Source organism: Rhinolophus sinicus, chromosome 1 (assembly GCF_057876585.1).
Source record: "Rhinolophus sinicus isolate RSI-liver-muscle chromosome 1, RSI-T2T, whole genome shotgun sequence".
Taxonomy (NCBI): domain Eukaryota; kingdom Metazoa; phylum Chordata; class Mammalia; order Chiroptera; family Rhinolophidae; genus Rhinolophus; species Rhinolophus sinicus.
The window spans coordinates 2,012,181-2,034,399 of record NC_142501.1 but is presented as its reverse complement, the minus strand read 5'-3'; the positions used below and the strand labels follow the sequence as shown (position 1 = coordinate 2,034,399).

The following is a 22,219-nucleotide window of genomic DNA, read 5'->3' as shown; positions in this document are numbered from 1 at the left end:
GCATTTTGTCAATCCATGTGCATCCTTGGTTGGTACTTTCTGTTGCACTGAGTAAGGCTAGGACAGAATACGAAGGAAAAAGCTCGTTTATTGTCTTAAGGTACACAGCCCAGGGGCTCCCGTCCGCTTGCCTGCTGTGGGGACCTCCTCATACTCTGGGAGAGGTCAGTCTCCTCAGCCCATGTCACAGGGGCTCAGCCCAGTCCCCAGGGCCCCTTGTGCTTTGCCCCTCCCTCCAAGGTCCTGCCCTGGAGGCTCCAGGAAAATCCGAGGGGTTGGGGTGGAGAGTCAGGATGGGGGGTGGAAGCTGGTCAGCTGCCCCTTCTGCTGGAAGTAGAACTGGAACCGAGACTGGGCATACTCCTGAGGAGGAAACCCACCCCACACACTGGTGAGAAGGTTTGGGGCCAGTACCCAAAGCCCCCAGTCTGCCCACAGCTGTCCTGGAGCACACCAGACCCCTGCTCCCCCCCTTCCCCACCTAACTCGCCCATCAGGGTTACTCACCAAGTAACCAAATTCTATGGTGGACATGGATGCCTGGAGGATGGACCAGAGACCCCAAAAGAAATGGGAAGCGAGGGCATACCTGAGAGGCGGGGCAAGCAGGGGGTTCAGAGCGCACGAGGCATCACTGGATCCCAAAGCTCTAACTTTTGCCCCACGGCCCGACCCACCCTGTCCTGACTTCCCACCCCAGCCCCCACTTTGCACCTGCACCTGTCTGCCTCTTCCTCAGCCCCATTTCCTCTGCCCCACCCCAGCCATCTTTCCTCACCGATTGACCTCCACCAGCAGGTCATCTTCCAGTTTCCTCTGCTCCTCTTGGGAGACGGTCTCACCTTTCTTTACCTCTGCCAGGTAATGGCGAATAAAATGGAGCTGAGGTCAACAGACATGAGTCAGGAAATGGGGAAGACTCTGGAGTATTTCCCAGTTAATACCCTTTCTCGCCATTCCTTCCAGGCTTCAATGTCCTCCTCCCTCTCACAGGCCAGGTCCCGCTCCCCAGCCTCTGGCCCCCATACCTGCTGTGCCCGGGTGGGGTAGTCTGCAGGCTGCGCTTTGTAGAAAGGCCACTCCTCGTGAGTATAGTCATAAACCCACTCACAAAAATGGTTCCCAATGTCAAAGCCCCTGGGGGAATAGGGTGGGCACTTAGTCCCCAAGTCCCCTGGGAGGCAGAGATAAAGCCTGGTCTGTTTCCAGGGCACTGCTGGGATGGACCCTTGGGTGGCCATACCCCACCCTCACCTGTAGTTGTAACCACTGTACTCAAAGTCGACCAACATGAGGCTGTCAGCATTTTCTGGCTCTGAGAGCAACAAGATGTTCCCTGGGGGTGCGGGGGGGTGTTCTGGTCATTCTGGGGACTCTGGCCCCTCACTTCAGGTTGGGAGACTCGGATGACTTCTCCTACCTTCCTGGATGTCATTGTGGCAGAAGACCACTGGTGATGGGGTAGAGTCTAGCAACTTCCTACAGGGGAACAATAGCATGTGTCTGAGCAGGAGTGACTAGAGAAGTCCCACAGGTGGGACTTCTTGTTCTAGTGTCTTTAGTGACTAGAGAAGGTTCACAGCCCCTCAGGAAATCCTGGAGAGGACAGCATTAGGTTTCTAGCAGCACCTCTCGTGCCCTTCTGCTCCCCCGGCCTGCCTGCCCTCACCTCAGGTTTCCCATCTCGTCCTTCAGGCTGTACATCTCCAGCAGGTTCATCTGGGGGAGGCCCGTGGGGGGCAGGTCCAGGATCTGCTTCAGGTACCTAAAGCCCAGAGAACAGGACACACTCTGCTATCCCTGCCCACCATTCCTCTCTACCCCAGGCCAGGCTGTCCTACCCATTTCCTGTCACTGTATGACTCGTCTGGCAAACGTTTGGAGGAAGCCTGTCCTGTGAGAGACAGCGCTAAACACTGGGACACCTGATTCACTCAGCTGGTTGGCTGGACCGTCATGGTCGCCTTCAGTCAGAGCCCAGTGTAGTAAGAGCCAGCATGAAAGTTCAGCCCGGTGTGCAGGAGCCCTGAGGAGGCCACACACTCACCGCTCCATGGTCCCAAACAGCCAGTGGGGCTCCTTAGTGAAAGGCATCTCCATTCCGTGGAACTGGGCCATCTTCGTGGCAATGGCTGCCGACAACATGGGCTCGGCAAGCTCTCGCGTTTTCAGTGGCCGGCTCTGCACCCAGGAACCTATCAGGGTGGTGAGGGGGCTGGGGCAGGAGGGGGAAGGGTGGGGGGCATTCCCTCCGGGTGTGAGATGTGAGGGCAGACACCGGGAAAGGAGGTGGGGGTTGGGGGAGGTCAGGGACGCTCTGGCTCTTACTGGGATGTACTGTTCCAGACGGCCCTCTGGAAAGACTCCGTAGAGCTGGGGCCCCAGAGACCTCTCTGCAAGGATGGCGAACATCACACTTTCAAGGACCAAGGAGTCCACGCCCTGAAGGAAGATGGACAGCAAAGGGCAGGAGTCAGGCAGCCAGCGGCAAAGCACGTTGACAAATGAGGGTCTGCTCGCTCCTCCCACCACAGGTGGGGCTTCTTGTTCTAGTGCCTTTAGTAGCATTCGGGCCAGTTACTAGCTCCTGAGCCTCAGCGTCCTTAACTACGACGGGGACAAAAGCACCTGCCACGCTTAAGTGAGAAGTTCTAAAGCCACTGGCCACTGCGCCGTCACGCCCTCACCTGCAGAATCGCCCCATACAGCCGCAGCAGCACCTCCCGGGGCTCCTCGCCGACGCTGGGCAGGTGATCCGGCAGCGAGCAGCGGAAGAGCAGGTTGCTGAGGCCTCCGCTGCAGACCACACCAGGGCGCGCTCAGCCGCCGTGGGCTCCACCCGCCCGGCCCCGCCCCACAGAAACAATGAGCGCCGGAGGGCCAGAGCCTGCCCTCTGCCCCCGGCCCGCCCCTGACCTCCCACCTCACGGGGTCCACCCTCAGCTCCTCCGGCCGCAGTCGGCGCCACGCCCCGCCCAGATACTCCCGGCACCACTGGTAGGCTCGGCGCTGGGCGTCCTGCGACTGCGCCGATCCGCGCCGCCGGTTCGGGGCCGTGTCCGGGCACTTAGGCTGCCGCAAGCTGTCCTTGGCCAGGCGGCCGCCGAGAACACCACCTCCGGCCACGGCGGGCCCCTCGGCCGCCATGGCTCGGGCTCCACCCGGCCCAACGCCCAGTGCGCTCTGCCCCTTCGGGCGGGCTCGGCTTGTTCCGGCTGCTCTCGGCTCCGCTTCCGGCCGCCTGCGCTTCTCCGCTCGTGTTCGGGTTTCTCCGGCTTTATTCGCTTCCCTGCGGCGCCGCTCGGCTCTCTCCGGGACCCTGGACGGGGTGCCCGTGCCCTTTCCGAAGTCCAAGTTCAGGGCGTCTCCGCGGTACCCCTGGCTCCCCTGGCTCAGGGCGAATACCATTGGCCTCTCTCTGGGCGGGGCCGCTCGAAAAACAAGCGGCTGTTTGGACCGTGACCCGGAACGGAGGAAACGGCGTGGGCCAATCCGGAGCGTCGTGCCGGAGGCGTGCGCGTGGACGAGTCACGTGGACGGGGAGGAGCGCACGAAGCGGTACGTGTGGGGGAGCGGAGCGGCCTGATTGCGCAGGGGGCTAGTGCCCCCAGGAAGGCGCCGGTGAGGGAAGCTGGGCCTTCGCCAGGGGTGGGAGCCCCCCTGGGGCAGCCGGCAAGGAAGAGAGCCTGTGGGGGCAGAATCCCAGAAAGAAGTCTCCAGGCTCTCGGCCTCACATAGACAGGTGTCTGGCTCAGGTAGTAAATGGCCATCAACTGTGATGGGATGGCCATCAGCTGTGGCTAGTTGGCCGTCAGCTGTAACCAGTGAGCCATTGGCCACTAATATAACTGCTGTGGCTACGCTAGCAGAAAGAGGAGAGAAAGAAAGAATGGGGGCTAGCAAGAAGATGGTGGCTGGGCTGGGAAGCGTGGATGGCGGTTTGCAGACAGTGTGGATCCAGCCTCCAGTGAGAGTATAGTGCCGCCAGAGAGAATATAGTGGTATGACTCCCCTACCTATGGCTCCGTGGGTGTTCCTTTTTGGCCTCACCATATCCTGCGTTCTTGTGTGGGGAGTGGGAGCAGAGACCCCGCAGGCGCCCCGCATGACAAATGGCGCAGCGAGCAGGGTCTCCTGCATGACAGAGCCACTGTGTGAGTGTGGCCAGTCCTGAGTGTGGGTCACACCTGGGGCAGGTGGGAAGTATGTGGCACTTGGGAGGTGCCAAATCAACACTTGATGTGAATAAAAGATTGGGAACCTTGGGACAATTACAATGACACCAAGTACTTTGAATTCCTGATCACAGCTGAGACCCCCTTGCCAGTTGAAGGGCAGCTCTGAGAGGTTGTCCTGCTTGAAACTAACGTCCCCGTGCCTCCCCACACACACACTCCACTCCCCCTCCTGTCTCCAGGCCTGCAACCAATTACCACATCGAGGCCGGGAGGAGAAGCTTGCACCTGGGAGCCAACACCTGGAGCTGTCAGGTCCCACGTGGATGGGGTCCCACCTTAAGTACATGCCTCCTGCATTTCTGCTGCTGTCCCAGGCTGGAGTGGCGACCACACTGACTTGACCCCCAGGAATCAGTGGCAGTGCTTGTGGGACCATGGCATTCTTTTGGTGGAATACATGGGCAGCTGACTAGAGTGGTTTGATTTGAATAACCAGGAAGAAATCAAGAATTGGTGACCAGAAGGCAAATGGCAGTTGCTGGGTGGGAAATCATGACCCCTCACTCTATTGAAATCTGAGCCAGTGCTGAGACCTGGAGCTACCTGGCTGAAAGGGAGACTTGGTCCCTTCAAGGAAATGTCCCACAATGCCAACATAAGTATACACAAAAATATTCCTCCACTCCTTCCCCAAAGGGACCTACAGCCATTTAACAAAGTAACTGATTCCCTTTGGAAAAGGGGCCATCCAGGCCTCCAGGGGCTGTTAGACACAAGATCTGAGTGGACACCTGTGCTGCGTACCTGAAGCACCCTGCTTAGAGCAAGGGCACTGGGAGTCAGACGGGAAGGCTCTGTGCTTCCTTCTCTGGCCCAGCACACACCTGGGTGATTGTGCCCCCCTGGGGGACAGCTTGCACATGGATCACTGGCCTGTGGAACAAGAATCATGGTAGTAAGAGGAAAGTGGGTGTCCCTGGAACTCCCCGCCCTACCCTCATCCTGCAGGATAGTAAGTTACAGACAATGCTGCATTCCAGGTGGCACTGTAGACGCTGTGTCACGCTGAAGGACATAAAGGGGTGGTCCCCAGTACATCTTCAGTTCACCTGAATGACCCCTGCAAAATCCAGATGGATTCAAGGAAATGATGGTGGACTACCACAGAGCCAGCCAGGGAGCATCCCCAGTCACAGCAGTGGGGTCAGATGAGGTGTCTTTACCGCCACCAAGAAATGCACCTCTGATAACGCACATTTGACAATGCAGGTATTGGCGTGAACGTCCTTTTCAGTTTCTAGTGTAAAGAGGAAATTTCCAAAAGCAGTTCACTGTTGTGTAGGAAGGACAAACATCACTTTTTTCAAGGCTGTGGTAATTCTCTGCTCCCTGTCACAGCCTGATCCACTGAGGCCTTGCTTATTCCGACAGTCCACATAGCATTGATGACACGCTAACTGGACGAGGTGAAGAAGGAAGTGCCAAGTGCTCTGTTCCTGGTAAGACGATGCACATCAGAGAATGAGGTGGGCCCTCGGAGATTCTGGAGTCTTTCAACAATGACGTTTTCAGGGGTGCAGAGTGTAGGGCAAGCCAGGTGTCCCCTCCAGGATGAGGACAAGTTACCACGTCTTGCACCCCTCATGAAGAAGGAGGCACAGAACTTGTGTGCCTCTGGATTTGGGAGCCAGTACATACCAACCACAGTGGGGATACTGTTCTGACTCATTTATGGTGACGTGGAAGACTGCTGGTTTTGAGGGGGGCCCAGAGCAAAGGTGGGCTCTGTTGAAGATCCAGACTGGAAGAGGGATCCCCTGCCACTTAGCAGAACCAATGGGTTGCAGTTGGGCTTGTTGTGGCAGATAGGGACCCTGTGGCACCTTTGGCAGTCTCCCCCAGGAGATTTGCACACTTTCCAGGGGTCTGAAGCAAGACCATGCCTGGCATGGGGCGGGGCGGAGCTACTCACCAATTGAAAGCAGCTCCTGCCACACTACTGAACCCAAATAGAGACAGCACCTGATTATGGGACATCTGATGACCATGTGACCGAATCTGCCCATCCTGAGCTAGGTACTGACTGATCACCAAGCCAGGAGGTTAGGCAGGCTCAGTAACAACTCATTGCACAATGCGAAACAGTCGGACCCAAGCTTGTCCAGAGGGCACACATCATTTACAGGGAGAGGTGGCTGTGGCCCACGTGTCTCCCACATGGTTGCCCGATGCCTTTCTCTTAGCAGACAGGAAGAACAATCAGGTTCACAGATGGCTCAGCTTGATGTGTTGATACGAGCTGAAAACGAAGCACTGAAGTCCCACTAGGGTGGCTCTGAAGGACAGTGATGAGGGCAGGTCCTGCAGAGGCCAGAGCTTCAAGCAGTGCACATGGATGTCCACTTTGTAGGGAGCAAGGGGAGTGGGCTGAGCAGTGGTCTAAGGAAGGAGTGCACATGAACTTTGGGTCATGACAGCTGTCTTGCTAGTTGGTCAGGGACCTGGAAAGGGCAAGAGGCAGTACTGGAGACAAGGCGGGCTAGGGAAACATGGGCCTGTGGTAGTGGTCACAGCATGTGCTCTCTGTGCCTCATGTGAAGACCCACAGAGGGGTCCCTGGAAACTGGAGAGGTAGATGTGAGCCAGCTTCTGTCCAAGGCCACCCTGTGAAGTGCTGGTTACGCCCACATCACGCACGCTGTCTTAGTAAGGCTCACCTAATTATGACTGCTGGGACATTTCTGACCCATTAGCAGCCGAGACAAGTGCCAAGCTCCTGACATGGTAGCACCCCTTGGTGACAGGTTGGTCACAGCTGACCTGTTCCACCCGGGAGGAGGTGTCGATTCATCATTACTGGAACTGACAGCTCTGGGTATATGCTTGCCACCCCAAAGAACAATGTCGCTAAGAGTCGCATCTCAATGCAGGGGTGTAGACAACGGGTGGCTTGTCAGCATGGGCTCGCATAGAGTATCACCTCGGGCCAAGTGACAGGTTTACAGTGTACAGATTGCCGCAGATCCAGTGTTGTCTGACCTGCATTATGTACATGCAGCCCATCTAATAGGAGATGGAATGACCTCTTAGGGACTTAGCTAACTAAGGTCCCAGCTCTGAGACAGTGTCACACAGCTGGAGCACACACTGGATCAAAGCCCAGGTTACAGATTTGTGCCCCCATCAGATACAGTACGTGGATCCAGGAACAAAGACACAGGTATGCAGCAGGGGTTGGGATTAACTCTGTCACCGTCATCCTCAGTGACCCACTTGTAGAATTCATATGTTCTGTCTGTGCTGGATTAGAGCCCCTGGTTCTGAGGTAGGGAACACCTCGACGAGGGCACTTCCCTGGCTTCCAGGGTTGGACGCCAACACTGACCCTGACCCTGCAAATTCTACCAGGTCATCTTGAGCTCCTCATGTCTGCGCAGCAGCAGAAAAAGGAGGGGATCACTGACCCTGGTGATTGCGAGGACATAGGGTTGCTGCTGCTTACTGGGCGATAGGAGTTGGTTTGGCACTTGCAGGATTCACCTGGGTCTATCTGGTTGCTCCCAGGCCAACTTGAGGGTATTTTCGGCAGCCACAGTCTGCCAAGGGCAAGACAGCCAAGGAGTCAGACCCCTCAGGGGTGAAGGTCTGGGTAACCCCACCAGGTAAGCCACATGGGCCAGTGGAAGCGCTGGCCATGGGCAAGAGATGGAGAAGGGGCGGGGAGGAGGGAGATGGGGGATGTGAGTTACAGCCACGGCAGCGGCTATGGCAGTCAGCAGTTTGTTCTAACTCACATGAAGGCTTTTGTAAGGGTGACCGACCCTCACATGTGGTGCCTCAGTGGGCCTGAGGGTTGCCCGAGCTGGTGTCTTGACTGATGTCCTCAGCCCACCTTTACTGCAGTGAACTTACAGCTGCTCTTGGGCACCTGCTGTGTATCTTGGCCCTCTGCCTGAGGCCCTGTCTGTCAGCACAGGAGCCCGCCTGGCCTGTTTACCGGCACAGCCTAGGTCTCTGGGGGCAGCCACAGGGGCTGGGGACAGGGGTCAGTGGGTGAATATAGGACAATCCTAGGAGGTTCTGTGCATTTCTCGGGAGGTCCTGGTGAAGCCAGGGTTCTGTGACCCAGCACAGTGACTTCGGGAACACAGCCCCATGTTTGGATTGCTCCCTTCCTGGGTCGTCCAGCACGTCTTTCTGTTTGATGAGATCACTTCCTGAACAAACCAGCTATACCCAAGACTGTGTGTCAGGCTCTGCTGTCAGAAGAACCGAAAGACACAAACTAAAAGAAAGATTTTTTGCCAATTTCCATCAGCAGAAAAATCTGGGGAATATGCGTGGGAATGGATTATGACAATACACAGCCAAGAGCTAAGTGCAGATTAGTTCAGATTTACTGACACGGGTGTTCTCCAGAGGGATTCTGGACACAACGTTTTGCTAAAGCGCTGGGAGCTGCTGGGGCTGCTCCCGTGGCTGCGCGAGGCCTGGGTGCGCTGGCCGCTTGCACAGATAACATGAGACGCTGCACAGTGGGTTTGTTCTGGGTAGGGCCTGGCCGCCAGTCCTCTGTTTGTCTTCATTTAAGGCAATGCGAGCTGGATTACGTTATGAATTTCTTTCCAGAATAGTGAGGGCCTGTCAGCGTTGTGAGCCTGAGTGGCCTTGTTTAGCCCCCGACTTTGCCAGCATCCATGTCCTTGGGACACCAATTCTTGGGTCACTGTTAGCATCCTGTTGCCATTGTAACAAATGACCCCAACCTTGGTTACTTAAAGCAACAAAAATTGATTCTCTCACAGTTCCGGAGACCAGAAGTCGCCGACAGCCAAAATCAGTGTCAGCAGCTGCCTCCCCCTGGGGGTTGCAGGGGCCCCTTCCTGCCCCCTGTGACTGTGGGGTTCCTTCGCATGTGGCTGTGTTCCCTCCGCCTCTCGCTCCATGGCCCATGTGGCATCCTCCTCTGAGCTTCCCTCTGCCTCTCACAGGGATTCTGTGATGCCCTCCGGCCCCACCTGGACAACCCGGGGTGATATCATCTCAGGTCTTTAACCGAGTCACTTCTACAAAGACCCTTTTTCCAGATAAGGCCACATGTACGGGTTCCCGGGATTAGGATGTGGGTATCTTTGGGGAGGCCATTTCTCAGCCTCCTGCGGTCACTAATTCTCCCCCCACAGCTTTCAGTTCCACCCCACCACACTGTCTGGTCCTGGAATATTGCAGCTGAAAAGTTCTGACTCCAGCCCAGTTTCCCCCCTTGAACGTGATTTGATTTTTCTGTCTGAATACTTGAAGTCTGGTATAGTCAGGAGGGAAGGATTTACTTATTCCTTTAAAATGTTAATAAACCCTTCCATGTTAACATGACATATCTTATAAAAAATAACTTCTATAAAAATTTCATGAGAATAGCGGCATTGCTTTTACATTTTTGCGAGTTTCTTTCAAGTCTGGCTCAGTTGACGGTAGCTGGTTCCCCATGTCTGCACTCAGCCTCTTCCAATATGTTGTTTAGGTTGAAATACATGAAGAAAATCCAGCCTCACACAGACGTGTATTTGGAAGTGTTTTCAGTAGCTTTTTCAGATACTGAATGTTTGTTGATGCCACGCCAAGCCTGGACAAGAAGCAGTTTCTTACTGGTTAGTTGCAATTTGGAATTTGAATCCTGATCAGTGGGCTGTTTTCTGGAATTAAAATCCACTGGTCTGTCTCGAATGCTGAATGGGCCTCCTGCTCATGAATAATTCTGAAGCATCATGCATTCATCAGTCATTTGGAAAATACTGGTTCACTGAGTTATATAGATCTTCTAAATTTTGACACGTTTTATTATATATCAAAAAATTACACTTGTTAATATCACCAACAATCTCATCAGAAAACGATTTAAATATTGGGAAACTTGAAGCTCATGCTGATGAACACAGGTTTTCCAAAATTCTAATTTTTGCTTCAAAGCTCAAATGTTATCATTGGCAACAAATACGATTTGTTGTTTTCCTTGAGTGACATGCTCACTTTTTTTCATTTTTGAGACAGTTTCTGCCAAATACCCAAGTCAGAATAACCAGAGTTTGTCAGTTTTCTTTAAAGTAAAAATAGTGTTTCTTGAAAAAAGTGACTAGTGCAGCTGCCAACTTAAACAATTGTGTAATGAGTTGTGACAGCCATTGTACTTAAGCATCCAGTGCTTTGTTTCAGCACCCTGAATATTAAGAATTAAGTGTCAAGACAACACAATGACTTTAATTGCTTCATCAAGGAAATTCTTAAGTGAAACTGCCCCACCCCCACCCCCACCCCCAGCATCTGGCAATGAAGAGTTTGATGACTGCCGCCATTTGGGGCCACAGCCTCTGTCAGTATGAAGCAGCCAGCAGTTGTGCACACCATGCCTTTTGCACCGTCCCTGCACAGCGGAAGGAAAATGGCACGTTAGTGTTACACGAGTAATTTCCACCTTGACCTCTGGAGACTGCAGCGTCCGCCGACCGTTTTGAGAATCACTGCTATAGCATACCCTGTAGGATCATAGGACGTGCACATTTTCAGTTTTATGAAATATTGCCCGATTTCTCTCCAAACTCAATTTGTACTCTAGCAATTCGGATACTATTTGACCACAATCCCTAAAACCAAGAATAACAGACTTTTAAGCAAAAGGGGAATATTCGTGAGGCTGTGTATGTTTGAACAAGGGCGACCCCTGGTGGTGCGCAGTGAGCCACTGTGCAGCCTGAGGCAGGGGACACGAGGTACGTTTATTTGTCTCCTGTTGGAGTTTAGGGGAGCAGCCCTGGCTAGAATGGAGGCTATGCTACGTGGAGTCCTCAAGGACCCGGAGTATCCTTCATCTTGTTCTGCCTTTAGGCCCTGCATTCCCAAGGCTACTTCATGATGGCTGCTCCAATAAGCATGTCCGGTTTTTAGCCAGCGGGGAGGGATAAGGATGGGCTGGATACGAAGATGGAATGTCTTGTGCTCGCAGTCTCTTAAGGGAGAGTGTACCTGGCAGCTGCCACATGCCAATAGCTGCACGGGAGACTGCAGAATGTATTTATGTTAGAGGGCTAAACGGATGAGTGAAAGTCGGGGACTCAAATTATGGGGGATGGGAGAACAAATATTGGGAGAGTGCTAGCAGCGTCTGCCAAGTCCACTCCTCTGACAATCCCTATCTCCACGCACTCTTTTTCCTCTCTGTGGAGCACGCTCACCTTATCCTTAAGGGAGACCATTTGTAAAAGCTCCCTGCAGCTCAAAGTCTAGGTCCTCTGAGTTCTATGCAGTTTGTTCCAGAAGGTCCGTGTGTAGATCCTTGTGGGCCAGTGATTTAATAACGAAAAGATAATGTTACTTGTCCTGCCAACATAATGTAGAATAGTTTTTAAATCCAGTGATTTATAGATGGGAAAATATTCCCCCCTTTCTTCCACCTCCTCCCTCCACCACTCCTGTTCAAGCTGCTGTTTCTCAGTCTAGTTGTGTAGGACACAGCTCCCTGGCCCATGCTGGTGTTATGAGCCTTGCGCTTCCCCCTCCCCCTGCCCATGGAGGCAGTTGGTCGTCAGTCAGTCAGTCAGTCGGCAGCTCACAGCGGCTCACGCTGGCCACTGGCCGCTCATGGCAGCACACAGCGGCCTGTAGCAGCTCATGCCGACCTCCCGCTGCTCACAGCAGCCCAGCTCCAGGGAAGCCGTTGTTCACAATCTTAGCTGTAGAGGGCGCAGCTCAGTGGCCCATGTGGGAATCGAACCGGTGACTTCGGCGTTAGGAGCATGGCGCTCCAACCACCTGAGCCAACCTAGATGGGAAAATATTTTATGTGTCCCAAACATACAATGAGAAAGTAAGAACAGGATAAACACCAAGAAGAAACATGGGGCACACATAACAGTCTCTTGTCTGTGGCAATCTCCCAATCCTATTGAGATGCACAGTGAAGACCCCTTCCCTGGCGGGACATAAAGTTCCTTGTTTTGACAGCTCCGGCTCTGTCCTCTGGGATGTTTTGTCTGTCATGTTTGGTGTCCTCACTGAGAAGGGCACTGCAGAGCATACCCTTCCTGGAGGATTCAGTGCTTCCTGGCTTCTGTAGGGATTAATTTTAGGAATCGAATAGTCACGGGCTTTGGCAAACTACAATTGTAGTTTCTTTGGCGACACAGCTTTTTCCAAAATTTTCACAATTACTAATTCTAGATTCACAACATGAGTTGGGAAGTGTTCCCTCCTATTTTCTAAAAGGGTTTGTGGAGAATTGGTATTATTTCTTCCTTAAATGTTTGTTAGAATTCACCAGTAAAGCAATCTGGGTCTGGAATTTTCTTTGTGGGAAGGTTTTTAACTTGGGAATTCTTGCTATTTGTTTTATATTTGTCCCATCTTTACCTTTGTTCCATTTCCCCTCTTTCTGCTTTCTTTTGTATTAATCAAATATGTTTTAGTATTTCATTTTATCTCCATTCTTATCTAATTAGCTATGTCTCTTTGTGATTTTAAAGTGTTTTCTCTAGGGTTTATAGTATGACTTTTTAGCAAATAATATACTGTCTCACATGTAAGAACCTTACAACTGTATATTTCCATTTATCCTTCCCACCCTTTGTGCCGTTGTTATGTTTTACTTACACATGTTTTAAACTGTATAATACATTGCTGATTTTTTAAATGTATACAGCCATTATATTGTAAAGAAATTCAAACATGAGTGAAAGTCTTTTAGGGTTACCCTCAGGCCTCTTCATCCCTTTGTGTAGACCCCGGTTGGCTTCAGGTGTGTTCTTTCATTCTGAAGAACTTACTTTAATGTTCCTTGTTCTGCAATATCGTACTGAAAAATGATCTCAGATTTTGTTTGTCTGAAACTGTATTTATTTCACTTTGACATTTTTACCGCATATGGAATACTAGGGTGACATTTTTTCCATTCAGCAGGTTAGGGATGCCATTCCATTTATTATGGTTTGCATTGTTTCTAAGGAAAAATCAGCAAAAAATTCTTATCTTTGTTTCCTGATTTGTATGTCTTTTCCCCCCTGGCTGTTCTTAATATTTTTGTTATGACTAATTTCAGCACTATTATGTGCTTTGAAGTGGTTTATTTTGTGTTTATCCTGCTTGGGACTTGTTGAGTATTTTGGACCTGTGGATTTATAGTTTTCAAAAAATTTGGAAAAATTTCTGCCATAATTTCTGGAAATACTTTTTTTGCTGACCCTTTGTGTCTCTAGTTACACAGTTTTTAGACTGCTTGATATTGTTTGCAAAGATCAATGAGGCTTTGTAAATTTTTTTCAGTCCTTTTTCCCCTCTCTATTTCAATTTTGATAGTTTCTATTACTCTGTTTTCATGTTTACCGATCTTTTCTTCCTTGGTGTTTAATCTACTGTTAATCCCATCTGGTAAATTTTTCATTGCATCTACTGCATTTTTCATGTCTCAAAGTTCCATTTGGGTCTTCATTGTTATGTCTTCCATTTCTTGCTCACTATGTTCATGTTTTCTTTAAATCCACGAGTATATTTATAATAGCTGTTCTAAAGTCCATGTCTGTTAATTCCATCATTTCTGTCTTGTCTGAGTCTATTTTGACTGGTTTTCTTCCCTCCAGGTTGTTCCTGCTTCATTGCAGTTCTAGTATTTATTGTTATTAATTATGATTATTAGTAGATGCAGGACATGAATGCCTGGGTTTTGTTATTCTCCTGTAAAGAGCATTGAAGTTGGTTTTGGCAGTCAGTTAAGTTTCTTGTGGGTCATCTTGATTCTTTTGAGGATTTAAAACTTTGTTAGCGTCGGTCTAAAGCGACTTTTACTCTGGGGCGAGTTTAGCCCCACTGAATGTGCCAGCTGTTCCACATGGTCCCACCACTTAGCTATTGGATCTCGAATGTCTCCCAGTCCTACACAAGCTCTGGGAATTTCCAGCTTACAGTTCCCCAATAGTTTTTCTTTATCCAGCCTTATAGAATTGTATTCCACACAAACACAACTTAGTGTTTACCAAAACTAGGGGGATCCTATTGTAGATTTCTGAAATTCTTTCTTTGAATAGATACCTTCTCTCCAGTACCTATTTAAAAAATAGTATCCTGTTTTTGTTTGTTTTAATTTTATTGGGGAATATTGGGGAACAGTGTGTCTCTCCAGGGCCCATCAACTCCAAGTCATTGTCCTTCAGTCTAGTTGTGAAGGGCGCAGCTCAGCTCAAGTCCAGTCACTGTTTTCAACTTTTAGTTGCAGGGGGTGCAGCCCACCATCCCATGTGGGAATGGAACCGGCAACCCTGTTGTTCATAGATCATGCTCTAACCAACTGAGCTATCCAGACACCCCTCCAGTATTCTTATCTGAAAGTTCCAAATACCTGGGCCTCCCCCAACTCTGACTTCTGTCTTCTAAGACTTCCACACTCTGAGTGGACTGCCGTCCCTGTACTGCAGTCTGGAAATGGCCCCGCATGGAAAACCAGGATGATTAGAGGCTTTGTGTCATTTGTTTCTCTCAGGGACCACAGCCCTGTGCTGTCCTTTGTCCAGCATCTGAAAATACTTGCTGCCTTTATTTTGTCCAGTTTTCTGTTCCCCCGCCTTTTGGAGGTAGGCAAAGTCCTGTAGTTGTTACTCCATAATGACTAGAAGCCATTTTAAGAACTCGTAATTGTTGAACGTATAAAATTCACATCTATGACGATGATCATGCAATTTTTGTTTCCTAGTCCATGAATGTGTTGGATTATCTTTGAAAGTGAAAGTGGGAGGTTGAGACATCCTTGGATTTCTGTGTTGAACTCCATGTGATCAGAATGCATTTACAAAAATAAACTGTTGAATTTCATTAGCTAATATTTTGTTGAACATTTGTGTACGTGCTTATAAGGGAAATTGACACATAATTCATTACTTGCCTTGCGCTAGTCTTATGTTGTAGCTTCATATAATGAATGGCGATGTGATATAACAAACTGATTTCTACATAGAACCTCCTGCTGAAAACAGTTAAAATCCAGGATAAACTGTTTTCTAAAAAAGCGTTTTCTAAAATCATTGATGATCTAGTAAGAAAATAAAGAACTAAATAAGATAGGAACCCAGAGGGGCTAATGGAGCATTGCATGTGCTTATGATCAGAGGCATTTGGTGAACTGAGAGTACTTGGACTTAGGGTTTTATAGCCTATGCTGGGTTGAATGGTATCCCCCACCCCCCACAATTCATAGCCACCCAGAACCTCAGGATGTGACCTTATTTAGAAATAAGGTATTTGCAGATGAAATTAGTTCAGATTAGGCCGTAAAAGTGGATCCAATCCAATGACTGTTATCCTTATAAGAAGAGGGAAACTTGGATACAGACCCAGAAGCATAAGGAAGAAGGTCATGTGACAATGGAGGCAGAAATTGTAGTGATGCCTCGATAAGCCAAGGATAGCTAGCAACCACTAAAAGCTAGGAAGAGGCAGGAGTGTGTCTCTCCTGGAGCCTTTGGGGAGATCGTGGCCCTGCCGAGACCTTGATTTTGGGCTTCTAGGTTCCAAAACTGTGAGAGAATAAAATCCTGTTGTCTTAAGCCACCAAGTTAGTGGTACTTTTTAATGGAAGCCCTAGGAAATGAATAGGTGGCCTTTGAGATGTAGAGAACAGAGACAAGTCACAGAGCCTGCTCCAAGAGGACAGTCTAGTGAGAGACCAATGCTCTACAAAGCTTGGACTTAAAAGGGGCAAATGCTCAGTATAAAGGTGAATTAGAGACGTACTCTGTCATTTAGGGACTAAAAGAAAATTGACTTTCAAATTTGGGGGCAAAGTGACAAGTTTGTGTGTGTGTAAAAGAGAGGTTGAAAATTTAGAACAAGAAGCTGGCCCTCACATGGGTTGGCTGCTCATATGGTCAGATGGTCCAAGAAACCTTCAAGGAGACATTGAATATAGAGTGATCTCAGGTTCATAATGTGACCATTACCATGTGACCAGTTGAAGCAAACACAAGTTCTTTCTGAAGGTACCCACCTTCGTCCTAGGCCTCAGAGTTTCCCATAAATATAAGTCTGAGATTAACAAGCATCTCTAAGTTTTAAAAAAGTAATTAAGCAGCAAGATAATGAGGAAACGAGAGCAAGCCAGCAGTAACCACAGAGCACATCTTAGATAGTGGAATTATGAAGCATTATAAAATGCCTACGTCCGATAGAATTAAAGTAGTCAAAGCAAGGTTGAAAATATGTGCAGAAACTAAGAATTTACAAATAATCAAGGGCGGCCGGTTAGCTCAATTGGTTAGAGTGCAATGCTCGTAACGCCAGGGTTGCTGGTTCCATCCCTACATGGGCCACTGTGAGCTGCGCCCTCTACAACTAGATTGAAACAACTACTTGACTTAGAGCTGATGGGTCCTGGAAAAACACACTTAAATAAGTTTAAAGAATAATCAAGCAGTTTGAAAAGTTCCCAATGGAAGTCTAAAGTGGAAGTTTTAATTTAGTTGAATTTTAATTTCAACTAACTTTAAAACTCAGTATACAGCCCTAACAACAGATTATAAACAACTGAAAAGAGAATTAGTGAACTAAAAAAGAAATATGAATAAATTATCCTAAAGATTGCCTGGAAAGACATAGGGATGGAGAACATGAAAGAGAAGTTGAGCGATATGGAGGCTAGAACAAGCAGGTCCACTGTGATGCAAATTGGAGAACCAGAAGGCAACCAGATGGAACAGAGCAGAGGCAACCTTTGAAGAGATCATCATTGTGAAATTTCTAAACTGCTGAAAGAGACACCTGTACAGTTGAGAAGCTCAGTGAGCTTCAGGCAGAAAAATAAACCCACACCTAGATACACTGCACTGGAATGCCAGAACACCAAAGACAAAAGAAAGAAGTTCTAAATGCAGCTGGAGAGTACAGGGCAGTGATCTTCAAGAGAGCAGAGACTGAAGGTGACTTCTCATAGCAACGGGCAGCTCAGAGAAAGGCAGTGGAATGATGCCTTTGAGATGGTGGGAACAACTATCTATATTCAATAAAAGTATCTTTCAGGAGTCAGGGGAAAATAAAGACATTTTTAGACAAATTGGGAGTTTAGCACCCACAGCTCTCAATAAAGAAAAATTTAAAGAATTTCAGGCAAAAGGAAAGTGGAAGGTCTGAGATGCAAGAAATAATGAAGAACACAGAGGTGAGCATTTAGGTAAATCTGAGTAAACATTGGCTGTTTAAAGCGAACAATAACAATTCCTTGTTGGTCTTTAAAAGAAAAAATTAAATACATAGTAACAGAATTTAAGTTGGGACTGGAGTAAATAGAGTTAAACTCCTCTAGGGTCCTGTATTTTTCAGGAAGAGCACTGGGATAGTGATTAACTTTAGGATTTGTTAAGTGTAACGTGGGTGTCATAATTAAGAGGGTGCCTGAGATTGTATTCTTTCAGAAGTCGTGGCTGAGACAAGGATTCAAGTGCAAGTAATTTATTTGGAGGTGCAGGAAATACAGGTGGGCAGGTGAGAAAGTGAGGCAGGGAAGGGAAGATGTGCCATCTTGCCAGCTGTCTGATCATTATTATCTAACCTGTCATCTATGTAACAAGATTGTACCAGGACTCAGATGTTAGGTCCAGGGGACATAGCTTGATAAAGGTAGTTCTGTTGACCGAATAAGGTAATTATACTAGAATTCCAGGGCAACAAGAGTGTGGTGTAAGAGTCCTGGTAAACCTGTCCTTGGGGCCTTCCACATCATACCAGAACCTCTCCCTGGTCAGGCAGAGCACCACAGCCACCAACTTCAGCTCATTCTGGGAGGGACTAGGGGAACTTGAGAAGCCATTCTCGCCAAACATTCCCCAGCCTGGTATTTCCTGGAATGCTTTGCTGGGGTGTTCCTTTTGCACTTGTCACAGTAAACAGAAAAGTCTCTAGGATTCATATGTCAGAGGGCTAATTTTTGTCAAGTCCCCAGTGCAGTCCTATTTGGGACTATGACACTGGTCCAGTGCAGACTTTTGTGAAAATGTCCATTTTGTTCTGTATTCAATTACTGTCTTTGCATGTATACTTTATATGAAGGAGTCTTCTAAGACATTTAGGTCTCAGACATTGTTACAAATTCCTAATAGTAACAATCCCTTTAAAAAACTTCAACTCCGATTCATTGTTGTAATAGTTCTCCTCATTGGTAGAAGTCTGTTTTCTGAAAGGTATAACTATTTGTGAGATTGCTTTCTTAAACCAGAAGGACTTTTTAGAAATTATCCTTTCTTTTAACGCATAAAAGCATAAACCCCATGACTTTGGATTCCTTATACGAACAGAGATGAGGATATACTATTTATTTTAATACTAGATTATGCTCATTTGCTGATGGAAATGATACAGAAGAGAAGTTGCTGGTGCCAGAGAGAGTGTTGGTCTCAAGAGAGGGACTTGAATGGACAATAAAAAAGTGAGGGGATCAATGGAATGGAGATCTGTGGTGGCTTTATAACATGGACCCCAAATTCTCTGACACACCTCCCATTGGGAGGTGACGTGTAACCTCTCTCTTGAATCTGGATGGGCATGTGACGGCTTTGACCATAGGTATGGCAGAAGTGATGTCATATGACTTCCAAGGCTAGATCAGAAAGACCATGCACCTCCCAGCTGGCCCTCCTGCAACACTCACTCTGGGGGAAGCCAGCCATCATGTAGGAAGCCAGACTACCCTGAGACCACCATGCTGGAGAGGCCAGGTGTTGGTGCTGCTCGACAGCCCGAGTGGATTTCCCAGTCAACATTATCAACTGCCAACCTTGTGAGTGAGCCGTTTTGGATATCCAGCACAGCTGACCTCTGGCTGCAGCCAAACCCCAGGTGAAACCCCAGACAAGAACTTTCCGTGGGAGTCCTTCCTGAATGTATGGCCCCAAAACTGTAAGCAGAGTAAAATATTTGTTTTACTTGACTAAATTTGGCAGTAATTAGCTACACAGCAATAGTAACAAGAACAAGTTTCTTATGGAGTCAAAGAATTGTGGGTATCATGGTAACAGAGTAAGAAAACAAGAAAAATAAGAGGCGCTGATCAGAGAATTGGATGCTTCAAATCAAGATTCAGGAGGTGTGAAGTGGTTATGACAGCTTTCCCAACGAGATACAGCTCTTAAGCTTTTCATTTTCATTATATAGTTCTGTTCAGTTTTAGCTATTGGCATTTTTATTTTGTGTGTGTGATTTCTATGCTGTATGAGTGGAATAAAAGACAGATAGTTTGCATTTATTTATTTTCTAATCCATGAGAAAATTGTCAGAAAATGTCCTCTGACTTCTTAGGATTGGTCTGTGGTCAGGATTGCTGAAACTCTGTTGCTATTCCAATTTTCCCATATAGGTCCAGTCAGTTTTGTGTTTTGTGCTAACTGTCCATACCATTAGTGGACCATAGCACAAACCAAAGTATTAAAATGGTAGTTAAAACATCTTGACTTCTCATTTAAGTGAAGGAAGCCGAGTCAGGAAGGACACTGGCCATGGGTGGTCAGGAAGGCAGGAGGGAAACCAGAGTACGTGGGCCCACAAGCTGGGGGAAGGAAGGACGTCTCCCTGTGGACCATACATCCTTTATCCATAGAAGGATATGTGAGGTTCACATGAGGTAGCACATGTAACTTTGATGAAATGTGCAAGATGTAAGGAGCATAGACCCTTTCAAGAAAGAGAGTTTGCCTTTTTATCAATGTGTCCCTGAGCTGGAAGGAGCAGAGTGCTGAGGGGTTGGGAGGAGGTGGGTCCCAGTGCAAGGATCAGGGGGAGGAGGGACATTGAACGATCATGAATGAGAGGCAGGGCCCGTGCCTTGACTTTTCGCATGCCATTCCATAGGATCCTCATAGCATCAGTGCACAGATGAAGAAACTGAGGTCCACAGGATTGGATAACTTGCCCCTGTTCAAAAAACTGATGGGAAGATGAAGATTGGTACAAGAGTTGCTCAGACCCTAAGACTGGTGACCTAGCTGTGCTTTGGGACAGATGAAAGACTTCACAGATAAAACGGGAGGTGGAAGCCCCCACTTTATGGCCTTTATATTCCTGGAATCTGGGGGCAAATCATCTGATAAGGAAGGAAGGGAAAAGCCTTCAGGAGGGTTCTGGAGCGACTGATCTGAGATGGGATTTAGGAATATAAGGCTTCAAGGTTGGTGCAGATCCAGGGGGAGAAAAATCTTGAGACTCTTTATGGGAGAGGTCACTAGAGTTGAGAGTCAAAGACCATTGGCTGATCAGAAGTTAAGGAACTGACTGACAAGGGTGTTGGATGTATGTGGATGTCCACATTAACCGGTTTGATGACAAGATTCAGGATCAAAAGAAAATCTGGGAAGTTGGGGCCAAATTCGGAATTCTGGGAAGAGATCTGGAGTTTTGTGGGGGATAGACAGGGGGTGGTTAATATGTCCAGACTCCACGAATCTCAGGAATTGGGAATATTCTTTGTGCTCCTCCTATTGACAAGAACTTAGTGCCCTAGACCTGGAAGAACCCTTAAGTCCTCCCATTCATTCATTTATTCACATATTTTCTGAGCACCTACTTTGTGCCAGGCTCTGTGGTTGGAGCTTGGAGGTTCAAAATGGATAAGTTAGTGTCTCTGCTCTTCTGCAGCTCTCACTCATTAGGGAGGGAAACATAAACTAATAAATGCCATTTGTAGGAAAACATTGTAATTGAGATAAAATGTAGATTGTGTTTGGGGCACAAAACATGGCATGATCTGCCCTTGGCCATAGGCCTTCTCTCTGACTGGAATGATCGCCACCCAAAGAGTATGCTGCTCTTTCCAGCGTGCATGAGCTCCTCAGCCCTGTAGTTTCCAGACATTTATCACTCAAGTGTCTCCTCTGTCCCTCAGAAATGATTTTCCACAGAAATAATTTACAAAGAAATGTCAGGGCACATAAATTCCATCAAATGAAAAAAGGATAATTTCATTGCATTCTTGTTGAAACTCCAGCCTCCTGCTTTCTTCAAATCTCCATAGTCTCTCTAACCTGCCCCTCCAACCTTTATCAATTGTGCTCATAGCTGAGACCTGTCCTTCCCTGCCTCCAAAGGCAGCTGACTCTGACAGAATCTGACTCTTGAGCCCAATATCAGCCACACAGTTCATACCCTAAACAGAGCCAGTCACATAGTTGGAGCTTGAGAAAGTTTTCCCAATTAATTGAACACAGCCTCAGGGTTAGGACGTCACCCCGTGCCTATCAGTACCTCTCTCTGGCCTGCGTAGTCTGTACTGTGTGCTGAAAGTTCAGTTTTAGCCCCACTCGGGATCCTTTTTATGGCCCACTCCATATCCAGCCCTGGTCAGCACCTTTTGTGGGACAGTTCCCCCAGCCCCGCTCAGCACCCTAAGGCGGACAGCTCCCCCAACCCTATTCAGCACCCCAAGGCGGACAGCTCCCCCAGGCACATTCAGCACCCTAAGGCGGACAGCTCCCCCAGGCCCATTCAGCACCCTAAGGCGGACAGCTCCCCCAAACCCAGTCAGCACCCAAAGGAGGAGAGCTCCCCCAGCCCCGCTCAGCACCCTCAGGCGGACAGCTCCCCCAGCCCCTTTCCACGCACTGCCTAGACTCGACCTGTCACTTGGAAACGAGGCTTGAGACCCTAAGTCTTCTGATTCCTTGAGACGTCAGTGCAGCTCCTGGGGCCGCACCCAACCCTCCACGAGCCCCTCCCCCAAAAAACCCCAGTTAACCAGAGGTGTGAGAACCCAGACCGCTGCCTTCTTCCCACTTCCCCACCGCAGGTTCCTCACTTAAAGCTGTCACTCTCATCTGTCCTCACCCGCAGACCCTCTTGGACACGAACCTGATCCCCCACCCCCGCCAATCCGCTTCTCACCAAACCACGCACCCGATCTTTCCCCAACCAGAGCCTCTCAGTCAAACCATCTTCTCTCCTCCAACCAGCTTCCCCGCATGCCCCCTCCTTTCCCTGTCCCCTCCCTTGTCTCCTCCCTCACGGATCCTCCTCCCCTCCTCCCCTCCCCC

General features: G+C 48.8%; 2 protein-coding genes and 1 long non-coding RNA gene across 6 annotated transcripts in view; 1 reads left to right on the top strand and 2 right to left on the bottom strand.

Annotated features, from left to right (window-relative positions):
- Positions 1 to 68: 68 nt before the first annotated feature.
- CHKB (choline kinase beta) lies at positions 69 to 2,828 on the bottom strand. Of its 2 annotated transcripts, XM_019717811.3 has the most exons (10): positions 2,688 to 2,828; positions 2,329 to 2,442; positions 2,048 to 2,181; positions 1,670 to 1,765; positions 1,421 to 1,479; positions 1,255 to 1,336; positions 1,029 to 1,137; positions 779 to 882; positions 508 to 589; positions 69 to 363 (listed from the first exon to the last, which is right to left on the bottom strand). In XM_019717811.3, the coding sequence occupies exons 2-10, from the start codon at positions 2,410 to 2,412 to the stop codon at positions 289 to 291; spliced, it is 825 nt and encodes a 274-aa protein (XP_019573370.3). In that variant the 5' UTR covers positions 2,413 to 2,442; positions 2,688 to 2,828; the 3' UTR covers positions 69 to 288. The 2 variants fall into 2 exon arrangements, with proteins under 2 accessions (XP_019573370.3, XP_088651631.1); XM_088795505.1 differs by lacking the exon at positions 2,688 to 2,828 and having other exon boundaries at positions 2,048 to 2,195.
- Positions 2,829 to 3,050: 222 nt separating this feature from the next.
- Positions 3,051 to 22,219, top strand: part of MAPK8IP2 (mitogen-activated protein kinase 8 interacting protein 2) — a 29,001-nt gene continuing 9,832 nt past the window's right edge. For all 3 annotated transcript variants that reach the window (XM_088795495.1, XM_088795494.1, XM_088795493.1), the window contains exon 1: positions 3,051 to 3,558. In XM_088795495.1, coding sequence (XP_088651621.1) covers positions 3,146 to 3,558 — 413 coding nt within the window. In that variant the 5' untranslated portion in view covers positions 3,051 to 3,145. The remainder of the gene's footprint in view (positions 3,559 to 22,219) is intronic.
- On the bottom strand, positions 10,489 to 22,145 carry LOC109438166 (uncharacterized). The gene is made up of 3 exons (XR_012494226.1): positions 22,083 to 22,145; positions 11,405 to 11,504; positions 10,489 to 10,596 (listed from the first exon to the last, which is right to left on the bottom strand). It is a non-coding gene; the product is annotated as an uncharacterized LOC109438166 (long non-coding RNA).